Source organism: Rhinolophus ferrumequinum, chromosome 3, assembly GCF_004115265.2.
Source record: "Rhinolophus ferrumequinum isolate MPI-CBG mRhiFer1 chromosome 3, mRhiFer1_v1.p, whole genome shotgun sequence".
In the NCBI taxonomy this organism is placed as follows: Eukaryota; Metazoa; Chordata; class Mammalia; order Chiroptera; family Rhinolophidae; genus Rhinolophus; species Rhinolophus ferrumequinum.
In genome coordinates this window covers 8,942,253-8,961,420 of record NC_046286.1, presented here as the reverse complement: position 1 = coordinate 8,961,420, position 19,168 = coordinate 8,942,253, and the positions used below count along the sequence as shown (strand labels likewise).

The 19,168-nt window shown below is 53.1% G+C and overlaps 1 protein-coding gene across 1 annotated transcript in view; it reads right to left on the bottom strand.

The window, feature by feature from the left end:
* GLP1R (glucagon like peptide 1 receptor) overlaps positions 1-19,168 on the bottom strand; it is a 33,499-nt gene that overhangs the window by 4,686 nt on the left and 9,645 nt on the right. The window contains exons 4-12 of the mRNA XM_033094340.1: positions 12,433-12,551; positions 11,974-12,080; positions 8,363-8,516; positions 7,491-7,650; positions 2,879-2,939; positions 2,345-2,414; positions 2,133-2,221; positions 1,669-1,807; positions 685-726 (exon numbers count right to left, since the gene is read on the bottom strand). Coding sequence (XP_032950231.1) covers positions 685-726; positions 1,669-1,807; positions 2,133-2,221; positions 2,345-2,414; positions 2,879-2,939; positions 7,491-7,650; positions 8,363-8,516; positions 11,974-12,080; positions 12,433-12,551 — 941 coding nt within the window. The remainder of the gene's footprint in view (positions 1-684; positions 727-1,668; positions 1,808-2,132; positions 2,222-2,344; positions 2,415-2,878; positions 2,940-7,490; positions 7,651-8,362; positions 8,517-11,973; positions 12,081-12,432; positions 12,552-19,168) is intronic.

Sequence of the window (19,168 nt, the reverse complement as noted above, 5' to 3'; positions counted from 1 at the left end):
CACAGCAGGAACAGGAGCCACAGGAGGAAGCCCTTTCCACAGTGGACCGGGGTCCTTGCTGGCCTGCACAAAGAACAAGGTGCTTTCTTCTTTCAGGTAGAATTCATTTGAATCCTGGCTCTGCCACTACTTCAGGCCAAACCTGGGGCATGTTTCTTACTCTTTCTGATCTTCAGTGTTTTCATGTGTGAAAAATGGGAAACCTGAAACCAGAATTTTATCAGGGATTTTTTTGGGGAGAAGCAGTGACAATGACATGAGACAGTGATTATGAAAGCCCAAGGCTGTGACGTGGGCATGTCGTCGAATCACCGTGTAACAGTCACCACTATCTATTCACTCAGGACCTCCTTAACATGAGGCTGGTCTTCCCCGAGCTCACATATGGTTAAGATACGCGTGTGCGTGCGTGCGTGTGTGCGTGTGCAGGTGCGTGCGTGTGTGTGCAGGTGTGTGTGCACGCGCGTGTGTGCATGTGTGTGCGCGTGGGTGTGTGCAAGTGTGTGCGTGCATGTGTGTGTGCGCAGGTGCGCGCGTGTGTGTACAAGATGCCTCCAACTCTAGTGCCTCATTTGGTTGGGGGGTGTTGAGCTGAAAAGACTGACGGGAGTCCCCATTGCACTACTCCAGAGCAGCCAATGGCAGCAGCCCAGCGGGGTCCCCACGTCCCGCCTCGGGCCTTACCTCATTGTTGACAAAGCAGTACAAAATGGCCACCATCAGCCCCTGGAAAGGAGAGTCATGTCAGCAGGGAGGAAGCGGGAGGGAGGCGCCCTGCAGGCAGGCCCTAAGCTGAAGATCCTGGGGGTCCAGACTCAACATCCCCCTCCTCAGACTGGGCAGCCCCAGAGACGGGGCTGGTGGGCGCCTCCTCCTTTCCTTTCTAGAGGAACAAGAAGGCCCCATGCTCAGATATGGCAGACGCGCTTCAACCATCCCCTCTTTGAGGAGGCCTGACCTGAGAAAGTACACCGCCTCTGATGGTGGGGAACTTTCCCTGCCCCGGCCCCAGCCCCATCTGTCCACTCAGGAGACACAAGGCTCCAGAACTGTGGTGTGTGTGTGTGTGTGCGTGCGCGCGTGCGCGTGCATGGCTGTAAGTGCACACACGGGCTCACACGCTGGTGGCCATCCCATAAGCCTCCTGAGTGGCTGGGACCGTTTCTTACATTTCTACACCCCCATTGACACTTGCACGCCCTCAGCAGCATCTAACACTAGTGAAGAGATCAATTCTTGGCTTTGGAAACTATGTGACCTTGAAAATCTTGTTTTAACAGCTCTGAGCCTCAGTTTCCTCCTCTGTACAATGGAGATCATCGTGCAAACCTCCTGGGGTTCCATGAGGATTATGCACAATGTGGGTAAAGCAGCTGGCAGGGCACCCACCACCCACCCAGGAGCAGCCCAGTAGATGGCACTTGGAATGCCAGGCTCGGTGCCCACAGCTACATCCGGGATGGCTTCTTGTCCAGTGTGCTTATAGAAAAGACTGGCCTGGGTGTCAGGACATCTGGGGGTTCCAGCTCAGGCTCTGCTCCAACCACATAACTGTGGGCGAAGGTCACTATCCCCGGGACGTCAGGCCACCCATCTGTGTGGTACAGGCTGGTCTCTGCCCCACCCTCACCCTGGGACTTTGAGATGGGCCCCCAGCTGGGAGGTCACCTGGAAGGAGGTGAAGGAGAGCTCTGTGAGCAGCTTGATGAAGCGCAGCGTCCCCCGGGCGTGCTCGTCCATCACGAAGGCAAAGATGACCTCATGGGTCCCCAGCAGGGGGATGAGTGTCAGTGTGGACTTGGCAAGTCTGGGGGTGGGGCGGAAATGTCATTCTGGACCTCTCACATGGACTCTTCTCCCCCTTCGATGCCCACAACCCCCACCAAGGCCTGGGTCACAGACCCTCCCATCCCAAGTACCCTGGGACAGGCTGCTCGGAGGGCAGGAAGTAGAGGTGACCCCAGAAGTCCAGGAGGTACCTATGTACAGGGCTGAGGGAAAGGCTTGGGGTCCCAGGCCAGGCCTGGGTGGGAGAAGGTCATGCAGTTCTCCAAGCCCAACACCCCAGGATCTCTGTCTCTGCTGGAAGGAAGGGCTGAGGGGTCCCAGCAAAGCCCGCTCAGTGACATCACCTGCACTTGATGTCCGTCTTGCACATGAGATTGGCTTTCAGTTTGGACACCACAATGCAGATGACCCGGAGAAAGATGAGGAAGTTCACCTGCAGGGCAGGTGGGTGGGTAGGTGGGGCTCTCCCCAGACTCTCCCGGCTCCCCCGGGCTCCCCACAGCACCACCCCCAGGCTCGCCATGACGCCCTCCTCCACCCCCACACCGCCACTCACCCCAATGGCAAAGAGAATGGGCAGCCGGATAATGAGCCAGTAATTCATGTTGGAGTTTCTGGTCCAGCAGCTGGACAGGGGAGAGACACACAGACTCCAGCTCACAGTCTAGGTACAGGCGTCCACAAGTACACACGGGCATACAAAGTGACACATACAGAGCCCCAACACTGCCCCAATCAGTCCCACAGACACACACACACACACACACACACACAGAGTCCTAAGTACACAGTCACACATGGAGAGACACATGGCCCCTTCATGAACCTACACAGTTTTTGTGCACTCAGCATCATACACAAAATAACAAACATTTTATTCACAGTCACTATAGAAGAACCTGCAGTGGGGAACCATGTACCCAGCACCATTTGTCGTCATATAGTCCGGGGAGGGTGGAGAGGGGGAGTTAGAAAACTAAAGTCATAAATAAAGCTCTGGTCCCTCAGTTTCTCCTCCCAGGGGCCAAGGAACCCCAGGGGGTTTGAAGATGGGGACCTCAGCACACTCACCCCATAGAATAGGACTCACCCCTCATCCTCATAGAGGTACTTGACAATGCCCCAGGGGATAACAAACAGCAGGGGAACACCTAAGAGGAAAGAGGGAAAGACAGAGGGGAGAGGGGCTGGCAGGCCAGAGCCGTCACCACGCACACCAAGGAGCCTCTCCACCCCTCCTCCCCGGCCTCTCCACCGCCAGCCCTTCTCCCTGCCTGGCCCCAAACCACACTTTCTAGCAGGTATGGAACCAGGCTGGTCTGGGTGCACGAAGAAGGCAGGCTGCAGGAACCACCCTCCTGCCTCCGACTCCCCAGACTTTTCCCTACAGAGAGGTCCCCACCACATGTGGTTGTGTTAGAGTCTTCACCAGTCTGCCCCTTCCGTGGGCCAGGCACTGCCAGCGTTTGCCCCTAGGGTTCTGGCTGCAACACAAGGACACAGACACCTGAGCAGCAGAGGGACAGGGCCATGGAGCGGGGAGGACATGCTGGATGGGGGGGAACAGGCCAACTCTCGGATGCCCTCCCCCTTCTGCCTCAGTCCACACGCCCACCTCAGACGACAACTTCAGGCACCGGAAGCCCGACCAGTCATCTGTTCCCTGCCCGCACGCACCTGCAAATGGCTGGGCAGAGCCTGCAGTAGAGAGAGGAGCCTATCCTTGATGCGGCAGCCCAACTGACCGCACAGCAGCCCACTGTAACAGCTCCAATAACAACAGCACTTTCTAATTTGCTGAGACTTGACCGATATGGTAGCAGCCTCTAGGATGACTCCCCCAAAGCCCCACCTCCTGGAATTCCCACGCTGGTGTATCCACATTGTATCAGGCTGCGTGACCAATGACACACAGCAGAAGTATGGCGTGCCACTTCTGAGATTACGTTATAAAAGACTGTCTTAAAAGGTTAGAAAAGGCTTGTCTTGGGCTCTTTCTCTCTCTCAATGTGATCACTTTCTCTGGGGGACACCAGTTGCCAAGTTGTGAGGACACTCAGATAGCCTATTAGGGGCCCCTGTGGCAAGGAGTGGAGGCCTCCAGCCAACAGCCAGCACGGTGCTGAGCTTCCTGCCAACAACCTCCTGAGTGAGCTTGGAACCGGATTTGCCCACCCCAGTAAAGCCTTGAGATGACAGCAACCTTGGTTGATAGCTTGACAACATCTGTTTTACAGACCCTGAGCCAGAGGCCCGTAGCGAGGTTGAAGCCAGATGCCTGACCAGAGAAACTTCAAGATAATAATTATTGTTTTAAGCAGCTAAATTGTGGGCTTATTTGTTACGCAGCAATAGGTAACGAATACAACTGGTTACCAGTTCCTTGAGGGTAGAGCCTCGTTCACCTTCAGAGCCTCAGTGCTCAGCTCACCCCAAGAGCTCAGTATGTGTTTGCTGACTTAAAATCGGATTGTTCATTCTCACGTGACAGACGGAGATGGATTCAGAGCTCAGGAGGGTACAGGTGGGATTAGAACACAGGGCTGCAATCCCACACCCATGCCAACCCCCTCAATGGCTTTCTGCACCAACTCTCTCCATGCCTGTCTCTATTGGTGCCCCTCTCAGGGTTGGAGATGGGGGTGTCTGGGATAGGTAAAAGTGCACGTATTAAGTGCATGGACACGGATGTGTGTGTGTGGTTTTGGGGGGGTCTCCCCCAGGAGCACATTTCCAGGGCAGAACCCACTTTGAAGCCTTTCCTGCCATCAATCACCCAGAGCCTCAACACATGATGTCACTCAGCAGCAGCTACTGGGTAGCTCAGCTCGTACGCCTGCAGCTACTGTGCAGACAGGGACGGACGACGCGGCAAAGCTCACAGCGGACCAGCATTCGTCATCGGATAGCTGTCTCCTTGGCCATTTATTTTTACACAAACCAGCCCTCTCAGCATCCATGATGCTGTAGTAACAGACCTTCATGAGACTGGACAAGGAACGGATGCCCTCCAAAGGCTCCAGCACAGAGTGCAGAGCCTGCTACATACAAGATGCTCAGAGAGAATGGAATGAATGAATGAATGAATGAATGAATGAATGAATGACGAGGGAGTCAATATTTCAATGAAAGAAGGGAAGCTCTCCAGGCAAGAACATGCCAACTCCTTGAGCCACACACATGTTCAGAAACCTCCTTGGGCATCCCAGGCACATGCTATCCTTTCTCTCTGAGACCCCACTCCGGGCCTGGGGAGCTCACTCATGTTACCAGCCAGACCTGGTGAACTTCATTCACTCATCAGCATTTCTTTAACAAAGTCCCTTTAAAAACACAGGCACAGCTCTGCCGCATGCAAACATTACACACTCCCTGCTGGCTTCATCTTTCTCCCATTTAGCAAATCAACAAGACAGACTAGAGAAAAAAAGCTCAAATGCAGACACACAGAACCAGCTCCAAGAATTAATGAGGCCCTTGTCTGTCACTTGCCTCCCTCCTGTGCAGCCCCCTTGTGGTGGGTTATGGGGGTACCCGGCCACCCAATGACTGTGGCAGTAGTTGACATGTCTTCTGGGGACTCCCTCAACAGTGTTGGAGTCCTAATTTTAATTCTTCTGCTCGCACATGAAGCTAAACATTGTTTCCTAAGCACGCCAACGTGGCCTAGGCCTCCTGGCAGCTCAACAGAGCCGCTGGCTCTCTGTGCTTCTCTGTCCTCCTGTCTCTGTCCCTCTGTCTCTCCCTATATCTCCCCATCCAATTCCTCAAGAAAAGGATGCTCTGATTAGGGAAGGGGTCCTCCAGGTCCTGCCTTTGTGCCCCCCTCAGACCCTAAGCCCTGAGCTGGGGAGTGAGGGGGTGGGAAAGGACTGACGCCCCTCCCCCATTTCCCACTCCTAGACCTCAGGGCACCAACCATCCACCAACCACCCCGGCTCCGGCTCCTCCGCACAACGTCCCTTTGATTGTTCCTGCCTTCAGGTCACCATGGTGACAGGCACTACGGGCGCTGATGTTATTTCCCAGAATGGACAGACATGGTCCCCCATCTGAGGACAGCCTTCCCAGAGCTCTCCTGGCAGCCTAACCCCCTCCCACCCCTCGTTAGCTGCAAGGGTCTTCAGCTGGCCACTGCCTGTTTGACAGCTCTCATGGGATAAGGAGGCCTCAGGAGGGCAGGAAGGCTGAGCAGGGAGGGGCTGGGCCCTGGGGGAGGAGAGAGGACAGGGGTGGGGGGTTGGGGGGGTGCAGAGAGCTGAGTGCAGAAGCCAGGCCCCCCTGCCCACCTGTGCAGAGGCCTGAGCTTGCTCAGCTGGGCCCTCAGGAACTGAAGAGATACAGCCTAGGCTAGAGAACTTTGTATGACAGGAAGCAGGGCCCAAGGCCTGCGAGTCAGGAGGCCTGGTTCCGGCTCCTGCTCTGCCTGTAAGGCCCTCTCTGGGCCTCGGTGCCCTCAAGACATGGATCACATTAAAGCGCCTTTAGAGGTACTCTTCTACAAGGGGCTACAGAGAAACACCAGCAAAAAGGGATGAGTGGGAAGACAGGCAGGGAGGCTGAGAGGTGCAGAGAGAGCACAGAGCCAGGGGACCAGTCAACCTGAGCCTCTTCCTGAGGGGGGTGGGACAGCCTTGCAAAGGGCCAGGGACAGGAGCCAGGATGGGATGGGGGACTTCCAGGGACAAGCTGGCTGCAAATGAGGCGGGAAGCCCCTGGAGGTCAGAGCAGCCAGAGGCAGGCAAATGAAGGAATGAGAAGAGTGAATGGATGAATGACTAGCTGGAGGTGGAGGGCGGGTCCTCTGGAGTGTGGGGGGAGGGACACTGGTAGATTAGGGGGGGCCAGAGGGCAGGGCCCTCTTTGGCTCCATCCCTGGGGGGGTGCCTGTGGGTCCTGACAGAGTAAGCACTGTTGCACCTGTTTTCCCAGTAGTGGGTGGGGGGTGGGGGCTGCAGCTGGTGGGTGTCCCAGCCCCTGCCCCATCCTACCCCCTTCTCATCGGAATCCCACATGGCGAGAGGCAGAAGCACAACCAGAAATGTTCCAGCAAAAAAAAAGACACAATGGTTCTCAGCAAACTTTTTTGGCTAGAACATTTCCAGCTGGGCTCCAGGCATATCCACGGTCTATCCTCTCCTCAACCGGCTTCCAGCCGCCCCGCCCTGCCCTACTCAGCTCTCCAGAGAGCCCTCTTCATCATGTGACAGCCATAGCTCTCAGCCCCCACCCCAGTGACTTCCCACCCTGTGGTCCAGGGTATTTCCCTCAGGACCTTCAGGCGGGACCTCGGGACCTGGGCTGCCCAGGACTGAATGAATGTGGGGCTCCATCTCCAGAGGGTCTTAGGAGTGGGGGTGGGGAAGGAGGTTTCAAAGACAGTGCCACGACTGCCAACGGTATGTGAGGTGTATTTGGCCAAATAGAGTGGAGCCTCTGTTTCCATTAAGGGGGAGGGTTATACAAACAGGGGAGGGTAACCATAACCCCTGTAGTATCTTGACAGCCCCATGGGCAGTAAGTGCTGTGCCCAGGAGGGAGTTATCCAGTGGGTCCTGTCCCTGGGCCCAGCTGTGTGTTCTGAGTACCAAGGTGGCTTCCTGGGGGTCGCCTGAAGGCAGCAGTTTGAAGAGGGGCCAGGGTCTCCCCCCACATACCACAGGTCGGGGTGGTGGGGAGAGGTGAATGACGGTGGGCCTTACCCCAGCCTATGCTCAGGTACAGCCTGAAGATGCGCTGCTCGGAGAAGACTGAGAAGGCCAGCAGCGTGTACAGGTACACACCCTCCACCAGGAGCCAGTAGTAATTGGCCGCCACGCAGTACTGCATGAGCAGGAACACCAGGCGGCAGCCCAGAGAGTCCTGGGGGCAGAGGAAGAGTCCCCCGGGGACAACAGCTCTGCCCCCTGACCGTCTTCCCCCCTCCTGTTCCCACCCCAGCTGCGTGTCTACCATGCTGAATGCAGGACAAGAGAGCTAACTCCCCCTGGGCCAGGGCTAGTGCTGAGAACTTGACTTCCTGACCTGTTTTAGCTCAATGAATCCTCACTCTCTGGGTGGAAGACAGAATAATATCCTCAGTCAGGTAAGAAAACTGAGGCTCAGCTGCCCAAGTTAGCTAGTAAGTGGCAGAACTGGGATTCAAGCCCAGGTCTGTCTTCAAAGACGACTCCCCTGTGTCAGGCTGAGAACTCCCTGAGGGCAGGGTCTGTGTCTCCCCCCGAGGTTCCCCAGGGTGGACTGCCCCTCCCATCAAACTGGGGGCTCCCCAGGGTGGACTGCCTCTCCCATCAAACTGGGGGCTCCCCAGGGTGGACTGCCTCTCCCATCAAACTGGGGGCTCCCCAGGGTGGACTGCCTCTCCCATCAAACTGGGGGCTCCCCAGGGTGGACTGCCTCTCCCATCAAACTGGGGGCTCCCCAGGGTGGATTGCCTCTCCCATCAAACTGGGGGCTCCCTGAGGACCAGGCCTGGGCAGCTCTTGCCTTTCTTTGTGCCAGGCCTGGGTGCGGGGGAGGCCAGCCTTTCCTGACCTCCCTCCCTCCCTGGGCCCTTCCTGGCCACACCACACACCTGGTAGGAGAGGAGCCCATCCCACTGGTGCTGCTGGGCCGCCGTGCTGTACATCCACTTGAGGGCTGTGTCCTTGACGAAGACGGACAGTGCTCGGAGGATGAAGGACGCAAACAGGTTCAGGTGGATGTAGTTCCGGGTGCAGTGCAGGTGTCTGTGGGAGAAAGCAGGGCCCTTGCCTGGCAAGATGGCCACCAGTTCTGCTCCACAATCCCTAATTCTCAGGCTAACACGCACTTTAGGCATGTTTCTGGCTCTGGGACTGTGCTCCTGTCTTCCTTTCTCTAAGGATGCCCTTTCCCCCCATTACCTTGAAAATCCTTTTGTTTAATTCAAGTCATGCCTCGCCATGAAAGCTTAAGCTGAGTGGTCACTGCCACCCGCCCTCCCGCACCCCCCGTCCATATTCTATCCTTCTGTCTGTGGCATCTTCTTTTCTACAAAGCATGTGTATGTAACCCAAGTGATTTATATGTGAGGACCGCTTTCCTGAACGGGGACTTTGCTTTGCTTTTGGATGACGAGGCCCATGTCTTATCCGCCTCCGGGCTGCCTTACAGAGGCAGACTGGGACTTAAGCACAGGGTAAGAATTCAAAAAGCATTGGATACAATTTCAATATCCTTTCATGTGAAAATGCATAGCAAACAGGAACTATGAGGGCATTTCTTAACCTGAAAAGCGCTCTTTACCCAAATTGGGAGCAAACATCATTCTTAACTGAGAAATTTTAGAAGCATTCCCTTTAAAATCAAGAAAAAAGAAAGAAAAAAAGGATCATCTAGCCTTAAGAAGTTATCATCACGTCTATTTAACATTTTACTACAGATCCTTGCCACTATAATAAGGCAAGGGAAAAATGTATTAGAATTGGAAATAAAGAAACAAAATTGTTCTTATTTATAGATGATCTTCATAGAAAATCCAAGACAACTGACCCATAAATTACTGGAACTACTAAGAAAGTTCAGCAAGGTTGCTGATCTGTATGTTTATATACATCAGCAATAAACAATTAAAAAGTAAATTTTAAAAATTCATTGACAATATATATATTTTTAAACTTTTATTTATTTAAGTGTGTTTTTCCAGGACCCATCAGCTCTAAGTCAAGTAGTTGTTTCAACCTAGTTGTGGAGGGTGCAGCTCACAGTGGCCCATGTGGGGATCGAACAGGCAACCTTGTTGTTAAGAGCACCACACTCTAACCAACTGAGCTAATCGGCTGCCCCTCATTGACAATATTTTTAAGTGGCTACCTAGAAATACGTCTAAGATGGGCAAGGTCTCTATGGAGAACACAATAAAACTTAAAATCACTCAAGACTCAGTGGAATATAACACCACATTCATAGGTAGAAAGACTCACTATCTTGAAGGTTTCAATTCTCCCTACATTAACCGATAAATTCAACACAGCTATAACAAAAATTCCAACAATGTTGGTTTTTCTTAAAATAAAATTTAAAAACTTATTAAGAAGAGCCGAAGGCCAAGAATCGTTCAGACACCCCTAAAGAACCACTAAGTAGGGTCCCTTGCTACAATGAGATCCAAAAATGTTAAGAAATATATAGTAGCTATGGCACCATGGTATTGGTGAAGGGACAGATAAAGAGACCCAACAGACGAGGATGCAAATGACAGAAACCCACCCAGGCAGAGATGACCTTTGCTGCTTGGCAGAGTAGGCAAACGGAGAGGGAAGGACGGGCTGGCAGAAAATGGCCCTGAGACAATTAACTATATGTATGCATGGGAAAATGAAATTAAACTTAATATTCACCATAGACAAAAATAAATTCCAGGTGCATCAAAGAACCATAAGGGATGAGCAACATTTATGACCCTAGGATAAAGAAAGGTTTCGCAAATAAGACCATGATGAAATCTGGTCTTTGGAAAAATTGATACATTTTTGATCAATTGACAACATTGATTTTTATCAATTGATCATTTATTGTTTATCAATAAAAACAGATAAATTGCTATATTTCATTCCATTAAAATTAAGGATTTTTGTGTGTAAAAAGCACCATAAAGTGAGTGAAAAAAATCAAACCATAGACTAAGGGAGGCTATTTCCTGGATTAGTATCCAGAATATATAATGAATGCCTAAGATTAAAAACGAAAAAGCCAAATAAATCAATAAAAAAGTAAGCTAAGGCTATGAGCAAGCAATTCTCAGAGTAAAACATAAAAACATGCTTGATCTCTTTAGGAATCAGGGATATGCAAATTAAAATCATAATGAGATATTTCACGCACTTCAGATTAGCAGCACTACATATGTCTGAAAATACTAAATATTGGCGAGGATGTTAAGCGAAGGGAACTCTCACGTTTATTACTGGTGAGAGGGCAAACTGGTATGATCACTTTGGAGAACAAGTGACCAACACCTAATAAATTTGCAAAAGCACGTGGTATTCAGACTAGGCAATTCTACTCACAGGAATGTGCCTCTGGAGAAATGCACAAGGGGGTCACAGGTAAGAACGTTCATTGTAGCAAGGTTTACAATTCAGAAAAAAACAACAACCTCCAAATGTCCACTAAAAGGATAATAGATAAACTGTGACATCTCCTACAGTGCAGTACAGAGTGACAGTTCACATGAATGAAGCAGAACTACCTGTATCAACGTGACCGAGTCTCACAAAAACATATTGTGGGGCCAGAAATAATATGTCTAACAGGAGAATATATGTCCAACATGCCATTCAAAGTAAGCAAAACCCACGCTATATACTTTTGCAGATACTTACAAATGCAGTAAAAGTACAGAGAGCTGCATGGGAATTCGAAGCAGCCTCGTTAGGGGTTCCCTCTGGGGGAAAGGGGCAGGGAGTGAGCGTTACCCTGGGAAGTATAACTGTGTGGTTCTTAGGCCGGACAGGGGAATCTCAGTATCAGCCACTGTATATTCGGATCATTGAAATACTTCATAACAAAAGGGGAGAATATTCATTGAGTGCTCTTTTATTGAGTACTGACTATGTGCCCAGAATTGATGGCGCCAGCTGCCATGGGGTGACAGGAGGAACGCGGTTTTCCTGTTCCTGCTGGTGGGTGTCTGAGCTCCCTGCCCTCAGAATCCCTCCTGCCCTTGAAGCCAGCCCCCCGGCCTGCCCCCACCAAGTGCAGAGGTGGTGGGAAGAACTTGGTACTCTGGAAGGAATGGCTTGTCTAGGAAGACCTTTTCCACGGGGGTTGCCATGCTCCAAAGAGAGCCGGATCTCTAAAACCCCGAGGTCTTGTCTAGAATCACACAGAATTCCTGATTAGTTCTACACAGGCTCACTAGAGAGGGTTTCCCCTAATCCTACCATCCACTGCTAAGGTTTGGAGTGTGTACTTTGTGGGTGTGCTTGTGGTGTTTGTTTTTCCTTTTTTGCAGTATTATATGCACACATTTACTCAGTAGAGGTTCGACTAAGTACACAGCGTCGTATCCTGTGTTTTCAGCCTCATATTCGAAGGTGTGGGCTCACTGGAGATCTCTTAAGACCCTGCCGCATTGTTCTTTGGTTTGGTGCCCCCTCCTCTATTTGGGGACAGAGCGCGAGTGAGGATGAGGCAGCACCCTCTGGGCCCCGGGTCCCTTACCTGAAGCCGAGGAGGATGGCCGAGGCGATGACCAGAGCGGAGAAGGACAGAGCGTAGCCCACCGTGTAGATGATGTAAAGAGACAGGAGCTGGTCCTCCGGGGAGCTCTGTGCAACGGGGACACAGTGTACACGGTGCACCCCACGCCCTCCTCTCCCACATCCTTCTTTCCCACGGGATAAGGTAGATGTGGGGCCCCAAGTCAGGTCCCACCAGGGATCCCAGAACTAAGAAAGAATAACCAATGGAGATGGTCCCGATTTCCACGGCCCTGTTCCAAGGCCAGAGAGGTGAACACACACCACCTCTGTCCAGAAAGCACGGTGTGCAAAGCCCCCAGAGGCCGAGGGACGGACAAGATGACCACAGACCAGCCCAGCCAATGCCCAGGGTCCTCATGCTAATGAAGCGGGGACCCTGCTACCCTTCGCTGGCTCAGTGTCCCCATTTTCAACTCACTCTCTCCCCTCGCTTGGACTCTTCGCATTCCGACAGGTCCCTCCAGGGCAGGCTGGAGTTCTCCTTGTACAACCACAGGCCGTCGGCTGTGCAGAACCGGTACACGTGACCCTGCAGCACTGAGGGGAGACACGCGGGAGCTGAGCCTGGGCCCAATGCCACATGCCTCTCACTCCTCTCCACCCTGGGGTCACCACGCTCCCCCAGGACTGACAAACTGGGCTTAGTTACACCTCTTACACATACACACACAAACCATATTACCCTCCCCCCCGCACACACACACACACTTGGGCCTTCCTGCCTGTCATATGCCCATTTGGCCCAGGGACAGGAAAGGCAGTCACTAAGGTGAGGGCCACCCAACCCCACCCTCAGCCTTTCCTCTTGGCTACCCTGCCATGCAGTCTGATGAAGCCATGTCTTTCAGATGAGATGACTCTAGCCCATTTGCACACCCCTGCCGCCAGCCTCAAATCACACTACTGACAAGGTCGGGCATGGACCAGTGTGGCCCTACCAGCCCAAAGCCACCTGCTGTGACTTCCGATTCTCAGGACTCAGTGCTCCCCTCCCTCCAACACTCCTCAAGTACAGCAGATCCTGGGAACAAAGTGGGCAGGGAGTTCCTGAGAGGAAGGCAGAGACACCACCGTGCCTCAGGGGCCCCAGTCTGAGGGAGGAGACACAGCCCTGCCCTTAAGAAGTCCTAAGCTGATGGGAGAGACACAGTCCTATTCTCAAAGACCACCTGATTTAACAGGAATACATAATCAATGGTAGGTACACAGCCGTTGGAGACCCGCCATTCAAAGGTGGTGAGACTCAGCTCCTCCCTTCAAGTATCCCCCAGTACTTGGAGATGGCGACTGTCCTTAGGGACCTCCCAGTGTGAGAGCGGGGAGAGAGCCAGCTGCAGTCCTCAGGGAAAGCCCAGTCTGAAGGAGAAAGGAAGCACCGTCCCTGTCTAGGGAATAAAGACTGTCCCAGAAAAAAAACCAAAAAAGTGCTCAGAAATGCAAACCAAGAGAGATCAAACACAGGCCCCGCAGAGCTGTGCCCACTCACATTACATCTGGGTATCTGGATGCTGTGGCGGTCTCCCTGCCATGCCCTACTGTCCTCCTACCCAGGGAGGTGGGTGACCTGTGGCCCCCAGGTTTGCTGAGGGGTCGCAAGAGGGGCTAAAAGGCTTACCATCTCCCTGCAGGAAAATGCGTCTGAACCTAGGGCTAGAAAACTGGGGATGGTGGTGCGTGCGTGTGTGCGTGCGTGCGTGCGTGTGTGTGTGTGTGTGTGTGTGTGGTGGGGCTCGTATAGGGGGAGCAAGGAGGGAAGCTGGAACCAGGGCAAATTTTCAAAGATTTTAAAATTCTAAGGGACTGAAAATTTTAAAGACCAACTTTCCCAGCTGTGGGAGGAAGGTGCGGTGTGAGGGAGGTTAGAATGGAGAAGCCGCCGAGGCCCTGGGTGGCAGTGGCAGAGCAGAAGTTTCCAGGTGGAGAGATAGCAATAAGAACTCTGTGGGAAGAGGCTCATTACATGTGTGCGTGATGGGAGCGCTGCCAGCCCCAGGGCCCACCCCACTAGGGCACAGGAGGGACGCTGCCATCTAGGAACAGGGGCTCTAGTTTACAGTTCACAAAGCCTCTGCCCACTCACCCACCATTGTGATGTGCAAGAGACCTTTACTGCAGCATCTGGTGCAGACCCCTGCAGGGTCTGCCCGTCAGACCCTCGTCCTTCCTGAAGGCTGATTTCCAGTCACCCACTGCAGCCCCCCTGCTCACTCTTCTCCTTTCTCCTTCTCCCTGCCATGAACAAACCCTGAACCAGGCCTCTGTTCAGGAGACAGAAGTATCTGGTAATACAGTGACGTAAGTCAGCTTGCAGCATCACTCCTTCTAGAAGGACCTGCATTTTAAAAGAGACTACACCTGGAAGAGAAACAAAAACCTGAAAGTCTAATGGCGGGACTTCCGCAGGCAGCGAGAAGAGCCGTGTCCCCAGATCTCCCACCCCCAAGGCATTTATGGACAAAATCAGGCAAGGACAAAGTCAGAAAAGGGAAGGGACCTGGTCTGATTTTAGCCACTGGAGGGCCCCTCTCAGGCTCCCAAATGTGTCTGTTATCTGTTGGGTGGATGCCTGGGATTCTTCACGAGGGGACAAGTCTTCTGACATGTGGCCAAACCAGTGGTCGATAACCCCAGAGCAGTGATGGGGACTCCACGGGGAATGAGATACACTGATATTGGAGCCTCCTCTGGCCGCCCGTTTTGAGGTGAGAAAAGAGGGAGACAGAGGGGCCGCGGATGGGAGAGACATGGTGACAGGGGCACAAACTGTCAAACTACCCATTTACCCAGGACTCGGCCCATGGCAGTGTGGCCCTAATGACACCCACTTGCCACCGCTGGCTCAGGACCCGGCACTCCATAATTGCTGGTTCCCGCCCTTCGAGCCCCTTACACACACCCTCTCTGCAGGCTCTGCATTCACAGAATCTGTTTTTGAGCTCCTGCTGTATGTCTGACACCTTTGCACATCCCAATAGGCACAGTTAATCCCATTTTGCAGATGAAGAAGCTGAGCCTCTACCAGGCTAAGTGACCTGCCCAAGGTCATCCAGCCAGGAAGTAGTGTCAGGATTCAAACCCCCAGCTTTTTGCCTCCAAAGACCAAAAGTTAGCAGCCATTCTCGCTGCTGTCAACAATGGCCATGTGCCATTTCTCCTCTGCCCTTCCCGTAGGCTTGGATTGGCCAGTGTCCTCCCAAAGGTCAGAGCCTCTGTTCAGGGCCCGCTCGGGGGACAGGGACGTGGTATGTGAACAGATATGCGTGTTACTGGCAGAGTGTCAAGGGATCACTTCGTCCCTGAGAGAGTCTATATGAGTACATCTGTCAATTATCCTTCATTAGCAGCAAATATTAAAAGCCAGGGCTGATTCGTGGCTGGGCTGTGGTCCCCAGATGCCCATTTTGGCTGGAGGTAGAGTGGGTCAGGGCACAGCCCTGCTTATCGGCCCAGCTTTATCTGGCCCAGGAGCTGCTGGTAAATCAGTCAGGGGTTTGGCTCCGGTCTTGTCAACACCAGGAGGCAGCCGGCCACATGCCAGGAGGCCCAGGGATACTTCATTAAGTCAGACCCTGGTGCTGGAAACAAAACCCCCAATTAAACACTTCCCCTCCCGGAAATTGCAGCAGCGTCTGTAATCAAGCTAACAGCCACCCTTCCACGTGGATGCGGGCACACGGGGCTGAGGAGAGCTGCTCATGAATCCATTAGCTCCTGCATCCTGGCAACAACAGTGGCTGGCAAGGATGACTGGGCCCCCATCTTACAGATGGGAAGCTGAGATTAAGGGAGGGTAGTCACAGGCCCTCCTCACAGTGGTGGAATGTAGGTCCATGGCAGGGCTCGAACGGAAGGCATCAGCTTAAGGTGAGGCTAAGAGGCAGTGCATCGCCTCATGGCCCATGAGAAGGCACTCAGGTTCCGAACCACACAGACTCAAGTTCAAATCCTAGTTCTGCCTTCAGCCAGCTATGGGACCTTGGGCAGACCTCCCTGGGCCTCAGATTCCTCGACGTAAAATGAGAACCATAATGACTTCCCAGTTCTGAGTGTGAAGATTAGGAGATAAAGCACGTGAAGTGCCTGGTATATTGGGAGCCTTCAAAAACATTGTCACCATGAGAGTCCTGCTGCTGCCCCCACCCTGAGTTCTCAAAAGGGCACCCCTTCTCTGAGGCTGAAGCTCAGGACACCACCTCAGCCAGAACTCCTCCAGCGCCAAGCTCCGGCTTCAGTCTCCCTTTAGCAACGTCGGCCTGCCAGGAAAGCTCCCAGTTCAATATTACTCCAGAGGCACCTGTCAGAGTTTCCAAGAATTGTGAGTGATAGACTACTTTGAAAGCATTTTATGACTCTCGTGTAATTAGAACTAAGCTAACAAACAGGTAGGGCTCAGGAAGGAATGCAGCTAAAGAGAACAGAATGATTTGTAACAAACAAATCAGCTGTTTGTGGGTAAACAGAGGCTGTGGGCAGGCCCCAGACAGCAACAGGCTCTGAAGCCACTCCACCCAACTGGTTTACAGAGAAACTCTTGTTGACACCAAGCATCTCCTTTGAACCCATTCCTTCCTTGACTCATCTGCTCCTGCCCTCTCCATGCAATCCAGAGTCCCAAATTCTAAATTATAGGGGTCGGAATTCAAGAGCTGCCTTCCCGAGGCCGTTGTGTAGCTCAGAGGCCTGAGGCCTGGCCCCTCCTCCAAGGTGGTGCCTGGATGTCCTCCCTTCATGCAGGGCCCTCCATCCCCCTTCTCTACCTGCCTGTTCTTTTAGGCCTGACCTCATGTCACCTCTCTGGAAGCTTTCCTGATGCCACACCCCAGGCAGAAAAGGTGGCTCTGACCTCCCTCAGCAGCACCTCCTGCGCCCTTGAGTTGACCTCTTCAGTCCCGTGGCGAGAGGTCATCTCTTCTCCCCAACACACACACACACACACACACACACACACACACAGACACACACACACACACACACACCCCTATGGTCTCACTGGCATTCCTAGCTCCTGACACAGACCTAACCCAGGTGTCCGGTAATTGTTTGGAATTTAATTATTTCACTCATTCCTCTGCCCTGCTCTGTACCCAAGAAGGCTCACCCCTGTGGACAGTATCGCTTGGCTCCCTTGCCCTCTACTGGTTTGACTAATGGAGGACAGTGGCAGAAAGTAGGAGGGTGGAAGCAGAGAAAAGCTGGGGTATTTCTCCCTTGTTCCCTTCCTGCCTTGATTCGGAGGTTCCGGCAATGGCTTCACCCCTCTGTGGCCACAGCCCTGCTGGGTGACCTTTCCATCACCATGACCGCCAGCTGTCATGGGAGCCCCACAGTCCCATTCCTGCCCCACTCAGGTCTAGGGATGCTAAGCTTCCCACAGACGTAGTCCTTGGTGCTTTATGTACCTTACTGGCCCTTTAGCCCTGTCCAGCCTCTGAAAGTGGCCCCTCCAGTAAATTCTCTTCAAACTCCCAGCTGAGTATGTTTTCTTTGCCAGGACCCTGCTTGCGACACCCCGTCCCCCCTCCCCCGTAACTTCTGCCCACCCCTAACTCACACTGAAGTTTCTCTACAGGCTCCTCTCTTGATCGGCCCAAGAAAGCTCCAGTACTGCCCCCTTCCTGCTCTTACATGCCCTGGGTGGGGTGAGGGAAGCTCCCATGCCAGCCTCTGCCCAGGGGATGGCCAGGCCAGACCAGAGATAGTAATTATGCTGAGGGAGCCCGGGCTCGGTGTCTCTGAGGATCCCTAACTCAGGGAGAGGGGAGAGGGAGGCAGAGTCGGTGATTCTGAGTGTCAAAAAAGGGAGTGAATTAGCTTGGTGACTGGGGGGGGCGGGGTGTGGAGGCTGGCAGGGGGCCTGTGCAGCGGCCGTTATCTTCATATAGAAAGCAATAAAACTGTGTTCGCTCATAAACGGGCACCACCAGGACCTATTTCCTGCTCAAATAAAATTAAAGGTGATGGATGGAGCCCAGAGCAGCAGGCAGAGCTGGGGGCGTCTTAGTGCTGAGTGATGAACCCTGTCCTGCGCCTGGCTCCCAGGGGTCTAGAAGGACAGCCCAGTCTGGCCAAGGAGCCAGTCTCAAACCTTTGGGAGGCAGGGAAAGTGGGTATTGCGGGAGATGGGTGAGGTAAGTAGGGTGGGAGGAAAAAATTAACAGTGACCATTTTTCAAGGATCTGTAACCTTTCCAACACCCCCATCGCCTGGCTCTGTCCCATGTCCTAGGTGAGCCAGCTGAGACACAGAGAGGTCTGGGAATTCACTCAAGCTCACACAGCCACTCAGAACACCAGCAAACAGAACCACTGGATCATAAGACTCAATTCTTCCATCGACAGGGAGAGGGCAGGCAGCTCACTGCCAGCAGAGGCCCAGGCCATTCAGCTGTCTCCACGCCCAGGAACACGTATATGCATACATACAAACACACACACACACACATACACACACGCATGCATACTCATTCAAGGAAGCGTGGTGTAGCAATGAAACACTGAGTCTAGATCATACTCATGACTGAGTCCTGGGTCTGCTACTCACAAGCTGTGTGAGCGTGGAAAAGTCACTTAGCATCCCTGTGCTCAGTTTCCATCTCTATAAAATGGGAGGATAATCAGAGTACTGGCCTCATAGGGTTGCTGTGAGGATGAAATGAGTGTAGGTGTGTAAGGTGCTTACAGCAGGCCACAAAAGTGCTGTGTGAAGGCACCCTCTGTGTCCTAGCCAGGTGCCTGCCCATTTCCAGGCTGACTCTCCCAGCGCCCCTTCAGGGAGAGGCGGGTGTCCTGGGAGGGTGGAGAAAGAGAGAGTGCCTCTGTAGGACTCCTGCCAGCGCTTCATCTAACCTGAGTCCTGAGCTCTGAGGTGAAGCTCATGCCAGGGCCGTCCAGGTGCCCTGGTGTTCCACTAAGGGGCCGCCTCCTCCAGGAAGACAGCTGGCTTTCCACAGTATGACCTCATTCTCACACTTGCTTCTGGGCTGGTTTCTGCTGGGTCCCTTCAAGGCATAGTGGTTAAGAGCACAGGCTGGGTTCAAATCCTGGCTCTGCCATTTACCACGTCATTAGGAGGAAGTGGCTTATACTTTCTGGGGCCTGTTTTCTCATCTGTACAAGAAGCATAACCACGGGGTAAAGATGAAATAAACAGCCGGC